The sequence below is a fragment of the Cornus florida genome, unplaced genomic scaffold (assembly GCF_030987335.1).
Source record: "Cornus florida cultivar Cherokee Brave unplaced genomic scaffold, ASM3098733v1 CherokeeBrave_3.0.0_Hap2_Chr08, whole genome shotgun sequence".
Taxonomy (NCBI): Eukaryota; Viridiplantae; Streptophyta; class Magnoliopsida; order Cornales; family Cornaceae; genus Cornus; species Cornus florida.
This window is the reverse complement of record NW_026775578.1, coordinates 57,777,221-57,795,876: the sequence shown is the minus strand read 5'-3', so window position 1 is coordinate 57,795,876 and position 18,656 is coordinate 57,777,221. Positions and strand designations below refer to the sequence as shown.

General features: G+C 36.4%; 1 protein-coding gene and 1 pseudogene across 1 annotated transcript; one reads left to right on the top strand and one right to left on the bottom strand.

The window, feature by feature from the left end:
* Positions 1-3,948, bottom strand: LOC132270326 (rust resistance kinase Lr10-like; annotated as a pseudogene).
* Positions 3,949-8,769: 4,821 nt separating this feature from the next.
* On the top strand, positions 8,770-11,905 carry LOC132271789 (pentatricopeptide repeat-containing protein At3g49170, chloroplastic-like). Its single transcript, XM_059773266.1, has one exon. It carries the CDS (start codon positions 8,869-8,871, stop codon positions 11,437-11,439), a length of 2,571 nt encoding a protein of 856 aa, XP_059629249.1. The 5' UTR covers positions 8,770-8,868; the 3' UTR covers positions 11,440-11,905.
* Positions 11,906-18,656: the final 6,751 nt, after the last annotated feature.

Sequence of the window (18,656 nt, the reverse complement as noted above, 5' to 3'; positions counted from 1 at the left end):
TTATAAAAATACCATACTTATTGACGAGTAAAACATATTGTGCACCTAACATTAACCAGGAGAGATACAAAAAAATGTGCTCTTAATTTCATTATGAAATAATTGCCAAGTTTCTATTGAAAGCTCTTACAGGCTTAATTGAACTTGTGTTCGTTTCTGTTGCAGAAGCGAAATGATTTGGTGGTATGGTCAAGTTGTTTCCTTCTTTTTCCAGCATTTGAACCATAATTTTCATAGAAGGCCGATCCACAGGGTACCACTGAATGCACCAGAGCCCAACAATGGCTAATTTCTCTGCTATCTTAGCATATTTCTCTTTCTCGATGCTGATCATACCTAACTCTTCTCCTTGATATAAAAGAATATAAATCCACTCTAGGAAGTATGTTTGGCTAGTGTTCTCTACTTTAACATCAATATTTTTCCTCCCACCAACCATTTCAAGCAACAACATTCCAAAGCTATATACATCTAATTTATATGACACATTCCCGAAATTCCTAGAAAAGACTTCTGGAGCAATATAACCCATGGTACCTCTTGCAGCAGTCATAGAGATGGCAATTTATTCCTTGGAACACAACTTTGCTACGCCAAAATCAGAGACCTTTGGGCAAAACTTGTAAATAAGAGCTCGTCTAAATCCATCAGCACAGCATCCCACCAAGCGAACCACATTCACATAATGGATTCTGCCCAGTCTTCCCACTTCATTGATGAACTCTTCTCCATTTCCTATTGAATCCTTGAGGACCTTAACCGCTACAAAAATCTCATTGGAAAGTTTTCCTTTGAAAACTGTCCCATAACCGCCTTCCCCGAGTTCGTCCTTGAATTGATTTGTAATCTTTTTGATATCAGCATAAGAGTATCTTGAGGGCTTGAGTGCTCTGTAGTCATCCAAAAACTTTTCAATCTTTACTTCATCTTCTTTCAACATTTTGTTTGAGCTATAGGCACGATAGAGCACAACAAGTACCAGAGCAAGAATTAAGAAAAGTGAGAATATCACGGTAGCTGCAATAAAACACACAAAGTCAACCGAAAAACAAAAAAATCAAAAAACCATTTTCCAATCCTGAGAATAATAAACTAACGAAAGGTGATCAATAGACAACTTTACCTGTCACAACTAGTTTTCTTGATGGACCTGTAAATTAGGATCCAAGTATTAGTTTTCCATATATGCTTATGAGATAAGAACATCCGACTAGTGTATATATATATATATATATATATATATATATATAGTTTCAATTTTCCTAATGACGATATGATAAAGAGAAGTACCTTTAGTTGTTTTAGGGTGTGATCAAAGAATCCTTCATTTTGATATTAAACTTCATAATATATTGTTGGATCACAATTTCAATCCAAAGGTCTCTGATTTTGGCGTAGCAAAGTTGTGTTCTAAGGAACAAAGTGCTGTCTCTATGACTGCTGCAAGAGGTACCGTGGGTTATATTGCTCCAGAAGTCTTTTCTAGGAATTTCGGGAATGTGTCATATAAGTCAGATGTATATAGCTTTGGAATGTTGTTGCTTGAAATGGTTGGTGAATGGAAAAATATTGATGTTAAAGTAGAGAACACTAGCCAAACATACTTCCCAGAGTGGATTTATAATCGTTTATATCAAGGAGAAGAGCTGGATATGATCAGCATCAAGAAAGAGGAACATGCTAAGATAGCAGAGAAATTAGCCATTAGCCATTAGCCATTGTTGGGCTCTGGTGTATTCAGTGGTACCCTGTAAATCGGCCTTCCATGAAAATTGTGGTTCAAATGCTGGAAAAAGAAGGAAACAACTTGACCACACCACCAAATCCTTTCGCTTCTGCAACAGAAACGAACACAAGTTCAACTAAACCTGCAAGAGCTTTCAATAGAGAGTTGGTAGATATTTCAGAATGAAATTAAGAGTACATTTTTTTACATCTCTCTTCTGGTTAATGTTAGGTGCACAATGTGTTTTACTCGTCAATAAGTATGGTATTTTTGTAACAATCCAGGGGATCTTTAATAATTCTTCTTTTTCTTTCTTATGTCAGTTTCCATGACTGCTTGAAATGTTTAATTTAATGTTGTTAGAAGAAAGATCTTAATTATGTTGTCAAACCTTAAAAATCTGGCCACAACGCCTGTTTGGTTAGACTTGCGAAAATGGTGGTGAAACAACTAGTCAAGACTTGCAAACTTGCCTCGTTTGATTTATAAATTATAATTAATATATAGCCTTGTCAGTTTTTATCTGGAGCTCTAGTTGAGCTTCAACTTAGCCTTGAAATTGGCTAGACTTGCCGAACTAATTGGGTTGAAGCTTGAAATATGCTTTCTTAATGATTCAGACATAACCAACAGACCTCATTCAGTACATTACCCTTTCGAATGAAAAATACAAATTAATCTTAGAATGAGTTGGAATCACTTGTTTGTGGGGTTAATATAAATAAAGATGTAAAAAGCACGAGGGAAAGGTAATTGACATGTAACTAAATTCTTACTGGACCACACGATAGTCCTTTTTATTTTGATTTGGAAGGTACAGTTGATATATATATATACTTTTGACAGAACACACGGTAATTGATTTACTTTTGATTATTACAGGACCACATGGTAATTGATTTACTTTTGATTTATAAGTTCATATATATAGATAGATATTGTATGCTAAGTAGTTCCCTAAAAAAAATCAAAAGTAATGAAAGCAAACAAGGATGACTTAAAACTAAAAGTCCGGTAGACAGTAATGACAAAGAAACAGAGGAAGGAGGGGAAAAGCATGAGTATTTATTTATTATAACTAATAGGGAGAGTTTACTTTTCTAAATTTTCACTCCAATTTTAATAAGAATTGACTCCTTTTCCACCATAGTCAACATCATGCCCCGGAACTGCTCAATGATGCTTGGCTCCATCACCACCTCACCTCAAAGAAAGACAACAGAAAACCCAAGAAAAAACAACGGTAACTCGTACCACACTGTGTTAACACAATATATATATAGATTTTGGAATAGACATGAAAAAGTTATATATGAGCAACAAAGGATCCCAAAAGTCAGCCAAGGACGACCGACACAGTTGAAATAAACCAGCCCCACAAAATGAATATAATCAAGGGGATCAGAGAATAAAACGAAAAGGATATGCATAAAACCCCCCATCCACACAAATGTTCAATAAAATAAATAGACCAGAATAGGAAACGTACCCATCACAAAGTGTCAAACACCGTCAAACATCACATGCCCTGACCCACCACCATCCAGCATAATTTGCATAAAGCGTCCACTAAAACCTTCCAAGACGTCACACGTGACATCATCTCCACCGTAGCCGAAACAATGTGCACCGACCGGCGAAGCCGACAAACCGAGATGCCCAAAACGACATCACAACGACCAAAATTGCCGGCGATCAGTGAGACATAGCAAACGCTCCAACGAGATCGCAACAAGCCCCACAAATCCCACTGGTGCATCCACCCTCAAACAGGGTTTCCAATCCAGATCCAGTACCGCCGGCGAACAAGCAGACCGAGGGACAGATATTCTCTCTGCCGCACATGTCTCCCTCGCACGTATCGCCACGGCAAATGGTCCAGAGAACGCAACAATCTCTGCACTTTCCCCCTATCGGAAACCAACGTCGCCGGCAAAAAAATCCATACCATCAGCCATACCACTGCCCGCTGACGACCAACGCCAAACGAACAGACACCCAGCACCGACTAAAATCATCTTGAATCCCAACGGGCCTCTTGAATACCAGAGAATCTCGCCGCCGGACAATAAAGCACCGCGCATATCCACCCAGAGACAACCACAACCCATCATACTCGTACTAAACCCACATAACAACCAGATCTTCATCTCCTTAATGGCATGATCGAGCAATGTAGGGGCGCAAGCCCTAGCTGCAACTATCACCGGATGTTTTGGCATGGCGTATACATGATTAGTCTAGGGTTTCCTAGACTAATAATATCTTAGTCTATATTGTTGGCCCGGGGCCTGGGCCTGGTGTCCAATTCTCTGTTTATCCTTGGTTTGTAATCTTTAATGTTTTGTTGGGCTAGTCCAAAATAGTGGGCCTCTATTGCAATTGGGTCGTAAATCTTGTTTCTATTTATCTATAAAGCTAACTTACCTTCCAAAAAAACAGAGAGACTTCCCAATGTGTAAAAGTGATTATGAATGGTGTAGCAAAATTCATAAAAAGTTACTACGTATTTGTTTATATATTAAATTCTTTCTAAAAGTTCTGGTAGATGAAAATTTGGCCCTAGGACTCAAAAAATATAAAAATAAAGTTTGACTTCTTTTGAGTACAAATAATTTCTTGAAAGATCCAGGATGTGTTATATCAATTAGAGAGAGAGAGAGGAAAAAAAAAAAAAAAAATTTATTCATAAAAATGAGGCTTCTTTTCATATATTAGGGGAAAAGGAGTTTTATCAATTTTCAATATCAATTATTAATTAGATAGGAATTAATATAGATTAAATTAAATTCTATTGGTGGGGACCTAAAATAATTGGTATACAATACTTTCCTCCAAACCTATGTGTAGATATTCTCTCTTTTCATAATACTCATAGGCCATACTATATAAAAATGGAATAACTAATAAGTTTATTTCAAGTAAAACTAGGTTAAACCAAGTTTCGCTAATTTTTCTTTTTTTTTATTTTATAATATTATGATTTATGAAAAACAGTGTTACATTCATATTTTGTCAAAGTCTTACAAATTAGTGCCAGATTTTGCAAATGGCATATAACGTTATAATTGAAAACATCTATTTAAAAAGAGAGATGAACATTTAATAACTTTAAAATTAGATCAGATATGGGCCAAATGAGATACAACATGGGCTAGTTTTAGATGTAATAAATGGACAATCTAAAAGGACAAACAGAATAATAAACCCAAGAGGTGAGATGTAAATGTAGTGGTAGTGATTTGGGCCTAATGGGCCTAATTCATTGTGTTACCTTTTGTAACTAATTGCTATTAGTTAGATATGGTACAATATGGGCTTAGTTAGCCCACGCCTAATGTTTCTTAGTCCAGACCTTAACATATGAAAAATGTACATTTTATAATTTTTTTTATTTTTTATTTTTTTACTGTTTTAAACATTGACTAGATACACACGTAACACACCAAACTACGACTTTGTATGAATATAAGTAAATTACTCTAACCTCCTTTAAAATTTGTCCAAATTATCCGTAACTGAAATTAGGTGAAATTAAGAGTCCAGTGAATTACTTTCTAAATATGAAAATTACTCACTCTCACCCCATCCTTTTCTTTCAGTCTCCCTATTTTTTCCTTCTCTCTCATTCTGGTTATATAAAGTATTTTCTCTCTCACGCACATTGTCTCCTCTACCGGTCTAATCAACCTTAACCCTTTTCCTTGTTTCTCTCTCCCAACAGATTATCATCACATTTTTTTAAAAAAAAAATCTCTATTTTCTCAGTACCAATTAAGTCACCCATAGTATTGGTCCTTTTCTTTTGGGGGGGGGGGGGGGGGGGGGGGGAATTTTGCATCTTTTGATTTCATAGAAGAAAACCCAGAACCTGACCTCCCTCTTCTCCTAGAACTTTGATAAGGAGACTTCACCTATGAAGTTTGACTGTCACACAAGTCTGTAAATCTGGATAAACTCCACTATCTGGGATAAAGATAAAAAGTACTTTCCCCCTTCCGTGTTGGGGATGTAGGAGGTATAATACTCCTTCTTTAATGCAACTTGACACCCTATAAAGAGGGCGTTCGAGTCAACATAAAAGGTACGACACAAATCCCTAAAAGAGTCTTTTAACCTTCTTTTCACCCTCCTAATTTAGTACTGACTTGATCGTCGAAGGCTCTTAAGCCTGTACCACACCAGTATCCCGATCACTTTTTTCTTCCTTTTTCAGGTATGACATCGCTTTGGGTCACCGCAGAATCCTGCATCATTAAACTTAATCTTTACTTTGTTTGTCTATATTTTTGGATCCACTGTTCTTTAATATCCTTCACTATTGATTGTTTTTTCACATATTTTTCTTCCAATCTTATATTTAGTCCTGTTACGAAAAATGCAACAAACCCAAGCAATAATTATGAAACATGACAGAAAAATAAACATACCACACACAAATAATACAAGATTTATATGTGGTTCGGCAAAGCCTATGTTCACGGTGGAAATCCGGCGAAAGTTCTCAATATGTGTAAAATCAGAAATTACAAGTTCCAGTCCCTTATTCTCTTGTTTTGTACACTTTTTAGTGTCTCTCTCTTCCCACTCCAAACCCTAAACACCCTTATATATTGAGTTACAAGAGAGTACTAATTAAGGTTCATGACAAATAACGCGAAAACGGGTAGAAACGTGAAAACGGGTCATGTGCCAAATTCGAGACGCGTACAACATCACAAGTCCTAAAAGCATAAAACCCAAAAAAAAAGTTTCTGGAGCTAAATTTATGTGTGACATTAATTATTCAACACTATATGAATACTTTGTATTTGAGGGTGAATGATGAGGGAGTAAACTACTTTGTGTAATTATCGCAAAACGCGGTCTCAATGGCACTTAAACAGATAAAGACGTGGCCAAATATAAGTCAATTAATGTGCACCACATGGGACAACGTGGCAAAACGACTTCAGAGGATTTGCGCCCCTAACTAGATAGCCTAATGGGAAAAAATGTCATATAACAAGCTGATGGTCGGGAGTTCGAATTCCTTTGAAATCACCTCCACTATTTTCTTTTTGGTAATTTAGTGATGTGGAACAAGGACCCACTGAATTTTTTCAATAGTCGTTTGGTGCACGTGGGATGAATGGGACTAGTGGATTACATGTGTGCGTCCGGTAATGAATTATGGGATATTTTAATAGGCCGGACAACACCATCGTCGACACACACAAAATTGAGTTGAGTTGTTGGAGAAATGCCCTTGCCCCCAACTTTAGTTGAAGATCTTTTCTAAAGATAATATATGGAAATAATGAAACTAAATAAATTAGATTAATAAAATAATATGAGCATAATATGAAACGGAAAAAAATAAATGCTAGACCCCGTTGAATTTTCCAAATAATTGCCGTGTACATAAGAGCCCGATGATAAATTATGAGATGCTCGAGGACAAATAGCACCAACGTTAATGCACGCACACAAGAGAAACATTCCCTCCCCTAAGTTCAGTTGAATCTTGAAAAAATGAAACTAATTAATTTAGATTAATAAAATTATATGTGTATAATATGAAATGGAAAAAAAAATAAAAAAATGTAGGACTATATTAAACGTTTTCGGTAATTATTCGATGCATGTATGTGCTTAATATTAAGTTCTAACTCTAAGAAGTCCAACACCACCATAGTCAACACACACAAAATTGAGTTAGTGTTACTGGGACATAGAAACATCTCCTCTCCCAACTTTAGTTGAAGATCTTTTCTGAACTATAACATATGAAAATAATGATCATATAGATTAATAAAATCATGTGTGCATAATATGATATGGGAAAGAAAGAAAAAAAAATGTCAGACCCCAACTCATCGATTGTGTTGTGGTTCCTACCCCCACTTAGCAATGAGTAGTGTTTATATGAAATTCTGTATAATTTTGTTCCCAACTCTCTCCGTTTAGAATAAATACCCATCCAAAATGAGCCTAACTTAAAGATAAATAGTGAAATAATTTATTTATTATTATTATTATTATTTTGTAATTAGTAAGAAACTCATACATTCCCACTTTGCTTCTTTAGGTACTCGAACCATCACAATCCACTTTAGAAGGTAAAGAAGATATCACTGAACTTGATAGTAAAATAGTTTTTCAACCATAAAAGAAATTTTATACGTATAAATTTTTTTTCAAATTCTCAAATAAAACTTAGAGATTTAATATTATGGTGGGATTATCATAATAGTAAATTAATATTCTCGAATAACAATAGTAAGAAATAACGAAATGCATTATAGCTTAGCAACATTTCCAAGTTTTATTTGAGAATTTAAAATCATGTGTTCATATTATGATATAGGAAAAAGAAAAAAAAATTGTCAAGAAACTCACTGATTGTGCTGTGGTCCCTACACCCACTCGGCCAATGAGTATGAAACCCTTTAGATTAAATACACCTCCAAAACTATTTTTTTAATCTTATTAAGATAGTGAAATAATTTATTTTTATCTTTCACTTTGAAAAATAGAGGAAAAACCACTAGACCACGGGACTTTGGTAGTGAAATAAATTTTCAATCATCATAATAATTTCTTATAATTTTTTTTTTCAAATTCTCAAATAAAACTTAGAAATTTAATATTATGGTGGGGTTATCATAATAATAAATTAATATTCTCAAATAACAATAATAAAAAATAACGAAATACTTTATAATTTAGTGTAATGGGTCGGCGCTTGCCTATTTACCCAATCACTTTTCTATTCGGATTCGATGTGGGACAAATGACTCTCATTATATCCTTCTCCATCCGAACCCACGCAACGCCCTCATTGCAATCGTACCACCCTACCTATCCGGAATGAAAAATTCGAACACCCTTTGAGCCAGGGGTTAGGCATGACACCGGATCAAGAATTGAGTCTTATTATGATATACTTGCTCATCACTTTTACGTACGACGTGGCTTAGCAACATTTCCTCGCAGTAATTAGTCAAGTCTTAAAAGGGACGAATCGTCGTATGAATTTCCTGTGTACCACGATTGAGGAGTTGTAATAGAAAAATCAAAGATTTCAGTTTATTAAAACCACCAAACCCTCATTCTTCAATGGACATTTTGATTGCACATCAAAATTAGCCGTTGAGAGGATGATCAGTCTCTCTCTTCCCTCTTCCGCCAAATTGATCCCGCCATTGCTCAAACCCATAAACCCTTCCCGCCAAAAATTATCGTCCATCCAATCCTTGAAGAACCCCAACTTCGAACCTCTCAAGAACCGTCTGATTCGTCTGGCCAATGTGGGCCACCTCCGCCAAGCAATCTCCACCCTTGATCTCATGACCCAACGTGAACTCGCCCCAGACCTCATCACCTACTCGGTCCTCCTCAAATCCTGCATCAGAACACGAAACTTTGAACTTGGAAAGCTTGTTCACAGCAAATTGTCCGAGTCAGGACTCGAACTTGACTCGGTTGTGCTTAATTCACTGATCAGCTTGTATTCTAAATGTGGGGATTGGGTAACTGCTAATTCTATCTTTGAGACAATGGGTGAGAGTAGAGACTTGGTTTCATGGAGTGCGATGATCTCATGCTTTGCACATAATGGTATGAATTCAAAAGCAATATCTACATTCTTTGAAATGCTTGAATTTGGAGAGAACCCAAATCAATTTTGTTTTTCGGCTGTGATTCAAGCTTGTTCGAACGTTGATAATGCTTCGATTGGGAAAGTAATTTTTGGGTCTGTAATAAAAACTGGGTATTTTGAGTCTGATGTGTGCGCTGGGTGTGCATTGATTGATATGTTTGCAAAGGGTTGTAGTGACTTGAACTCTGCAAAGAAGGTGTTTGATAAAATGCCTGAGAAAAATGAAGTTACGTGGACTTTGATGCTAACTAGATATTCCCAACTGGGTCATGCAAGAAAGGCCATTGACTTGTTTCTGGAAATGGTATTGAGTGGATTTAAACCGGACCGCTTCACTTATAGCAGTGTCATTTCCAGTTGTGCAGAATTAGAATTGTTATCAATTGGGCAGCAATTACATTCTCAGGTGATTAAGTTTGGATTGGCTATGGATATTTGTGTTGGGTGCAGTTTGGTGGACATGTATGCAAAGTGTGTAGGTGATGGATCTGTGAATGATTCAAGGAAGGTATTTGATCGGATGCCTGATCATAATGTCATGTCTTGGACTGCAATTATCACAGGGTATGTGCAAAGCGGAGGTCACAATAAGGAAGCTATTGAACTATACGGCAAGATGGTTCAGGGTCAAGTTTTACCCAATCATTTCACATTTTCCAGCATTCTCAAGGCATGTGGAAATCTTGCTGATTCAGGGATGGGTGAACAAGTTTATACCCATGCAGTTAAATTGGGTCTTGCTTCAGCTGATTGCGTGGGAAATTCTCTTACTAGCATGTATGCTCGATCTGGTAGGATGGAAGATGCACGGAAAGCTTTTGATGTTCTATTTGAGAAAAATTTGGTTTCCTACAACACTATTTTTGATGGCTATGCCAAGAATTTGAATGCTGATGAAGCCTTTGAACTTTTCCATCAAATAAAGGATGCTGGAATCATGTTTGATGCTTTCACATTCGCCAGTCTATTGAGTGGAGCTGCAAGTATAGGTGCCGTGAGTAAGGGCGAGCAAATCCATGCTCGCTTAATTAAAGCTGCGTTCGAGTCAAACCAATCCGTCTGTAATGCTTTGGTCTCTATGTACTCTAGATGTGGGAACATAGAAGCTGCTTTTCAAGTTTTTAATGAAATGGAAGATCGGAATGTAATATCGTGGACTTCAATAATAACTGGGTTTGCAAAACATGGAATTGCAAGAAGAGCTTTGGAAATGTTCTACCAAATGCTTGAGGAAGGTGTAAAGCCGAATGAGATTACATATATTGCTGTTTTATCAGCTTGTAGCCATGTCGGTATGATTAATGAGGGATGGAAACTCTTTAACTCAATGTTCAAAGAACATAGAATAAGCCCAAGGATGGAACATTGTGCATGCATGGTTGATTTATTTGGACGATGTGGCTTTCTCGAAAAGGCTGTTCAGTTCATTGACTCAATGCCTTTCAAGGCTGATGCTTTGGTCTGGCGCACCTTGCTTGGAGCTTGCCGAGTTCATGGTAACACAGAGCTTGGGAAACATGCTGCAAAAATGATTCTTGAGCAAAACCCAAATGATCCAGCAGCTTACATTTTATTATCAAACCTGTATGCTTCAACTGGTCAATGGGAAGATGTAGTGACGATCAGAAAATGCATGAAAGAGAGAAATTTGGTTAAGGAAGCAGGCTGTAGCTGGATAGAGACAGGAAACAAGGTACACAAGTTTTATGTGGGGGACACCTCTCATCCCCAAGCACTGGAGATATATGAAGAACTAGATAATTTGTCTCTCAGAATAAAGGATATGGGTTATGTCCCTAACACAGATTATGTTCTTCATGATGTGGAGGAGGAACAGAAGGAACAGTATTTGTTTCAACACAGTGAGAAAATAGCAGTAGCATTTGGTCTTATAAGCACATCCAAGTCGAAACCCATAAGGGTTTTTAAGAATCTTCGTGTCTGTGGAGATTGCCATACTGCAATCAAATACATATCGATGGCAACAGGGAGAGAAATAATAGTAAGGGATTCAAACCGGTTTCATCATATGAAAAATGGGGTGTGTTCCTGCAATGACTACTGGTGATTATGTTATATTGTTTTGAAATGAATGGAAGTGATGGTCACATTGAGATGGGAGTTCTTTATTCGGTGGAAAAATCTATTTAAGCTTACCCTTCTGATCTGCAGTAGTGGGGATTGGTTAAGGAAAAATCCAAAGGGATCAGTAAGTCCGAATCAATATGATAGATTGCTTGCCGTGTAAGTTGCAAGCATTAGAAGGTTCTCCACTGACTCGTCCTGACAACTTGCGTCTGGATATTCTATTTGCATCTGATTTTACCCTTCAGGATCCATCTTCAATGGGTGTGTTAGATGTACATGTACAAGCTGCAATATATTTTTATATTGGCAAGTAAAACTGATGTCATTTATTTTTTTAGTTTGAAATCCCCAGGCTAAATTGGGAATTGTTAGCTGTGCTGTTCATTTTGCTGCATTGCTGTTGAGTCAAGGATATCTATATATATATCTCAGATAAGTAACTTTAATATCCTGCTCCCATTTTACCAATTCTTCTACTGTCATTAAAGTACTGCTTCATTGAACTTCGAATTTTTTTTGGTTAAACAACAAGAATAAGAGAAAAACCGTAGTCTTCTCCTCCCTCTCCTCTCTTCCAGCTCCCCTTCTTTCAACCTTCCTGCAATCCGTCACTATGAACCACATCCTTCCTTGCTAACCAATCAATTCACCACCCCTCCTGATTCTTATCCCCTCGAAACTCACCTAAGCTTCCTGTCACCCTCAGCCTACACAAAATGCCAGAACAACCCACCCACTCAACCCCACTACCACTGGACCAACTCCGTTTCTTTTTCCATGATTTCGTGAGGTTCCTCCCTGAAGGAATGGAGCATCTGTAATGGACTCATCAAAGGCTGACTTGATTGGAGAAGTGGAGCTGGAGAAATCCATCTCCAGCTTGAAAGCTCAACTAGAAGCATCTCACCGAAATAAGGGAGCTCAGGTGCACAAAATTTTGAGTTCTTAAAATTCAAATTTCTCCCACCTTGCATTGTCACTTCAGATAAACTTTTCCCATACCGAGCTGCCAGGAAAAAAAAACGGAAGCAAAGTTAACCTGCCAAATGCTGACCCATCTGTTGGAAAACGTGCTAGTTTTAAAAACTTTTTGAGGGATTTTTAATTCATAGATCTTGATTCATCACATAGAGACAAGTTTTATGTAAAAATAAAACATGATGTATCATTCAATTAACAGATTAAATACTTACATCAAAGGTCTGAGTAAACCTTTAAAACTTTCCTCTAAAGTGAATGTTCTCACTTATTGTAGATCCCTTAGCAAGATGCCTTCTCCTTGAATCTCCATCTTCTTGGTAATTGTTTTGCCTTTAGGAATCACTCATATGCCTCCATGAATGACCTTGGAAAAATAGGCTTGTGGGAGCCTCTATTAGATGAGAACATAAACCCTAATTTTCTAGAGAGAGAAAATAGCTTCCTTTTTCTTTCTTCCAAAAATCACAACCCAAATATACATAGACCATATATATTTATAGGCAACATAAAAATAAAGAAAAGGAAATAACAAATCCTTCTCAATCTCTAATTCATATGTCTCAAATCTAATATGATTCCAATATCAAGTTGGGCTATAAGTAAGAATCCATTGGGCCTATTATTTTATTGGCTACAATAAATTAATAATTGGCCCGATCCATGGACCCAATTCAATTAATTCATAAATTAATTTCTACTCCACTAAAAGATATTAATTGAACTCCAATTAAATAATAAATAATCTCTAAGTCAATATTGCACTTTGACCCCTTTATGCTTAATTAGTTATCGGATAAATAAAGCCATCAATCCGATTACTTAACTAATATATTTATTTTGGTACCATTGATTATTTCTGACTCGATCACAATAAAACATTTGTTTGACAAAAATAATAATTTAAATAAATAAATATATAATAAATCATTTTGTCTAAAAACACACGAAGGCCTTCGAATTTACTTTGTGATCAACCATAATCAATACAAAATAAATACAAGTAGCAATGATGCAAATATTGAAAATATAACCCTCTAACTATTAATTACATAACTACCCAAAGTGTCGGTCTAAGGATCCCGAAGAATCCGCCGAACAAATCAAAGTAATTATTAATTAATAGAAGAGTTTATACTTTTCTTATGCTTAAGAGTCAAATGCCATGACAGTGATAGGGAGCAATTGCATACGACAGCTTTCACAATATATCTCAACCTAACGCGGATCCAGTTCAAATCTTAATTAATTATGAATCCATCCATAATTACCGACTATGAACCATTTATAATTACTATTTATATATCATGTATTGATTGCAATCACATACATATATATAAATATCTCTTGTAATCAAATGGACACAATCAATTCTATAATGAATCGAAACATAATACATTGAATTCACCAATTGTATAAAACATAAATATTTCAGAAACTTCAGGAACATATGTCACTTTAATCCAAACAGGAATTTACTATGCCAGGGCATATAAATCCCAACAGCTCCCACTTGCCCTCATAGCCAATTCAAATTGCACCTAACTCCAATGTTATCCAGATGATGATCAAAATTATTGATCAATCACACCTTTGATAATGGATCAACAAAGTTGTGTTCCAATGCAATGTTCTAGCTACAAGTACATTTTCTTGCCGGACAATATCATGTAGAACATGATACTTCCTCTCAGTGTATCTTGTTCCTCTATAGAACCTTGGGTCATTGGTTTGGACTACTTCTGCACTATTGTCACAACATAGTTCAATAGGCAGGCTAGTATACTCCACAACCTCTAAATCAGTGAGATCAAACCAATAGACTTCCTTTGCCGCCTTTAAGGCTGCAATATATTCCACCTGCAGGTTTGAGTCAGCAGTTGAAATCTGCTTAACAATCTACCAACTGATTTCTCTTCTATTAAGTGAACATACACTAAGTCATGAACTTCATAGTATCTACTTCTGATTGAAAATCAGAACTAGCATACTTGATTAGGACCATATCATCACATCCATAACTGAGTATGATATCCTTGGTCCTCCTTAGATACTTAATGATATTTTTCACAACAGACTAGTTATCAAGTCCAGGATTGGATTGATATCATCTGACTATCCCTACAATGTAGCGGATGTCCTATTTGGTATAGACCATGGCATATATGAGACTCTCATATGCCAAAGCATATAGTTTCAGTCTCATTTGTTCAATCTCCTCTGCTAGTCTTGGAAAACTACTTACTAAAGAGAGCAATCCATATCAATAAAGCAAGAACTCATTCTTTGAGTTATGCATACCAAACCTGGTCAAAACTTTATCAATTTAGGATTATTAAGATAAGCCTATTTTCCTTTTAACCTAATCTTGCAAAAGCTTGATCTTAGGAATATAGCTTACATCTTGAGAATCCTTCATTTAAAAGTAATTGAACAACTACCTTTTTATTGATGACAAAACTTTCACGTCATTATAAATGAGTAGGATGTCATCAATATATATAGAATCAGAAAAATAATGACATTCCCTTGTACACTCATGATTTATTCACTAAGAAATCTTCTGGTATCTTTTTGTAGATTAACTTGCCTTCCATAGGTATCACCTTACTAGAAAGCTCTACAAGATCCCAAAATTTATTAGAATACATAGATTTCAACTCTGATTTCATAGTAACTCGCCAAAACGATCTGTATCCATATCGGTTCACGCTTCCGTGTAGCTTATTGGGTCCAACTCATGTTTAATAGGGATGTCCATAACGGCCTCACCTAAAAACATGATTCTGTCGGATTGGATAATTATCCTCCCACTACATCAATGTACCGATGAAGAAATCTGTGTACTAGATGATGCTGACGCATCAATAGGGAATTCATCTATAATTCTAAATCTCTATACTAAGTGTGTTCATATATGGTACATCTGGTACTCTTACCATATTCTCTAACACTATGCTACTAGGTATGTGATTCATAATATGATTCTCCTATAGATAAACAGTGAATGTAAACAATCAACTTTTATCATTGAGATCATAAAATAATCCATCCTAGTGACATTTTAGAGTAGCTATCAAATCTATCATGCGTATGATTTGTTTCCAACTTACTTGTCCATATCAAGCGCACATGTGCAAGACTACCCCATATGTGCATGTGATTCAAACTAAGATTTAGTCAAAAACACAGCTCAACGGTATCTTTAAGACAGACTAAGATGGAATGCAGTTCATAATGCGCATCGATGTCATTAACACTAAACTCTTAAATGAAAGAGATAATGTGGCATAACTGATCATAGATCTAACCATGTTAAGTGGAATTCTGTTATTCCTATTTGACACCTAAATGCATTTAGCGTCAATTGCGGAAAACTGGTACACAACACCCTCATTGACCATATAGTCTTTGCACTATCCCAAGAAATACTCATATCCTTGATCAGATCGAAGTGTCTTGATAAGTTTACCTAATCTGTGCTCCACATCAGTCTTGACCCTCTCGGAATATACCAAAAGTATAAGACTTGTGTCGCAACAGGTAAATTTATCCAAAACGTGAGTAATCTTGCTTGGATGTTCATAAGACCACATGTGTTCGTGTCTATCGACTCCAATTATTCTTTATGTCTATTTCATTTGGCTGATTAAGGCCTTAGAGTTATCTATCTTTCAAAACAGGATTCACAAGTTTGGTTTAGGCTCCTCTACCTCACCAGTTAATAAACCTTCTTTGACCAATCTTTGAATCTCATTTTGAATGATTACAACTGATGAGCACTGAAAAGTGCGCATTTAAACCCGTTAAGCTTAAGCATTCTAGTACCTTTATCTATCTTACTTTGCCGTTTTAGACTTATTACGTGTTATTTATATTTTTAGGCACTAATCCCAAAATTGAGCTAACTCAGCCAAATAAGAGCTTAATTGAAGCAATCCTGAGATAAACCAAAGGAGGGAGCAAAGTGGAGAAAGAAAGGAGCAAAAAGGAATCAAGTTGTGCAGCTGAAAAGTTCGATCGATCCAACTTAGAGTTCGATCGATCGAACATCTAAAATCGATCACAGTACTTTTCGATAGATCCAACCTTGGCCTTTGCTGAAATTCCAAGTTCGATCGATCGAACATCACCTTCGATCGATCGAACCCTATTTTGTCCTATTCAAATGATTGATCTTATCCACAGCTGTACGCCTACCAACCACTTTTGTCTTTTTCCCCATAAATATCTTGAAAATATCCCAGCCTTGTCATTATCCGGAGGAGTCAGACCACTTTGATCGATCCAAGATGCAGTTCGATCGATCGAACCCATTTTCGATCGATCCAAGTTAAGGTTCGATCGATCGAACTTCCTCCAGCGAGAAAAAGTTAAAGTCCAGCTCATTTATTCCGTCCTTCATCCAATCATTGGAGAATATGTCTTGCACGACCACAGCTCATCATGGGGTGTATTTGACCTACCTATATAAGGAATATGATACACTTTTTGAGGGGGTCTCTTGTCACACATTGAAAATCATCTTGGAGGCTATTCTTGGAGAAGAAGAAGGGAGGAAGCTAGAGCAACCTTTGGAGGAGACCTTCACCAACAAGGAGCAGATTTTCACCATGGATTTAGCCCTTGAGGGTTGGAGTTTCATCATCATGAGTGGCTAGACATCCTCTTGGGGCTAGAGTTAGCCCCAAACATGCTTTCTTTACCTAATCTTGTGTAATTTTGAGGGATTTGTGTTGTAATGCATATTTTGACTCTTGAACTTATGAAGATCTTGATTATTCATTGAGTTCTATGGACTAATGCTTCTAATTGATCATTTTCTCTATCTATATGTCTATGTATGCTAGAGTAGATACTCACCTCTAGATTTAATGTTATTGATGCATGTCTATGTGTATTAATGCCTTTAATCTTGAGATTGTCAAAATATGAAGTTCTTAATGTAATGCTCTTGTTATGTCTCTAGATGGTTCATACTTATTCCTTGATGGATTGTGCTTCTCTTTTAAGTAGTGTAGTGTTAGTTGGGGAAACAATTCATGCTTGTTCTTTGATGTTCCATGCTTTTGAATGCAAGAAGCATATGCTCTAATATTGTGGTGTAATGGAATTTTGAGCTTAATGAAAGGTTCAATGACTTGAATTGTTATTTTGTTATCTTCACATGATGTTTAGACAATATATTCCTCTACCAATAGATGTATTGTGGCCTCACACATGTTGATTGAGACAATTTACACTTGTTGAGTCACCCTTACCAATTGAATGTCTTTTACACACACAACATTGTTGCAACACATTCATTTCCCTCATTAGTCACTTGATTATGGTTTGGAATAGTATTGTTTGGTGGTGATCTCTACACCTCAAGACCTTTCCTTCTTACTTACTCTTTATCTTATTGCATTGCTTTATTATAGTTTAGCTCATTTAATATAATCAACCAATCAATCAACAATTGTGTGGTCATTCGACCTACTAACCCTAATTATCATAGTTTCACAATTCGATACACCATCTAATCCCTTGGGACGATCCCTACTCGCCCTGTCTATATTTTATATAAAGAAAGGTAGTAGTGGCTTTCTATAAATGTAAAACTTGGCCACCTCCTAAATTCACAACTCTTCAAGCTTGACTTGGTATCGCGACCCTTGTAAAGGACCGGTCAGTTTTTGGCGCCGTTGCCGGGGATTTTAAATTAGCAACGTTGAATTGTGAAATTCAATTACTTATTAAGTTTGTTCTTCATTAACAAGGTGCATTAAGCAAGGAGCTAGAAAAGAACTTCAAAGCTAAGGAGCAAAGCAAGCAAAAAGGAAAAAAATGCTAAAAATGAAGAGTTGCTAAATTTTTTTTGCTAAGCTAAGCTTTTAAATTTGGAGTTGAAGTGCTAAAGGACCATTGTGAGACCTTCTTACTCAATCTCCTTAGTTAAATCGGGGGCCCACGTGGTGGCATTGCATATCATTGAAAGCATGGGGGTATGGGAATTATTGTATATGGAGGAAGTTGTTGATATTTGACTTGTTGTGGAGGAGAAGTGTTTGTTTGATTGCTTTGTTGTGATTTGTAGTATTTACTTGATCATTCACTCTAGGCATTCACATGGAAAACCTAGAGGGTAATCTTGGTTACCTAGACCCGCATTTCATGCAAAACCTCCCTCCCGATCAATACGGTCTCGGAGCTCAAGCTCCAATGCCTCCAATGGTA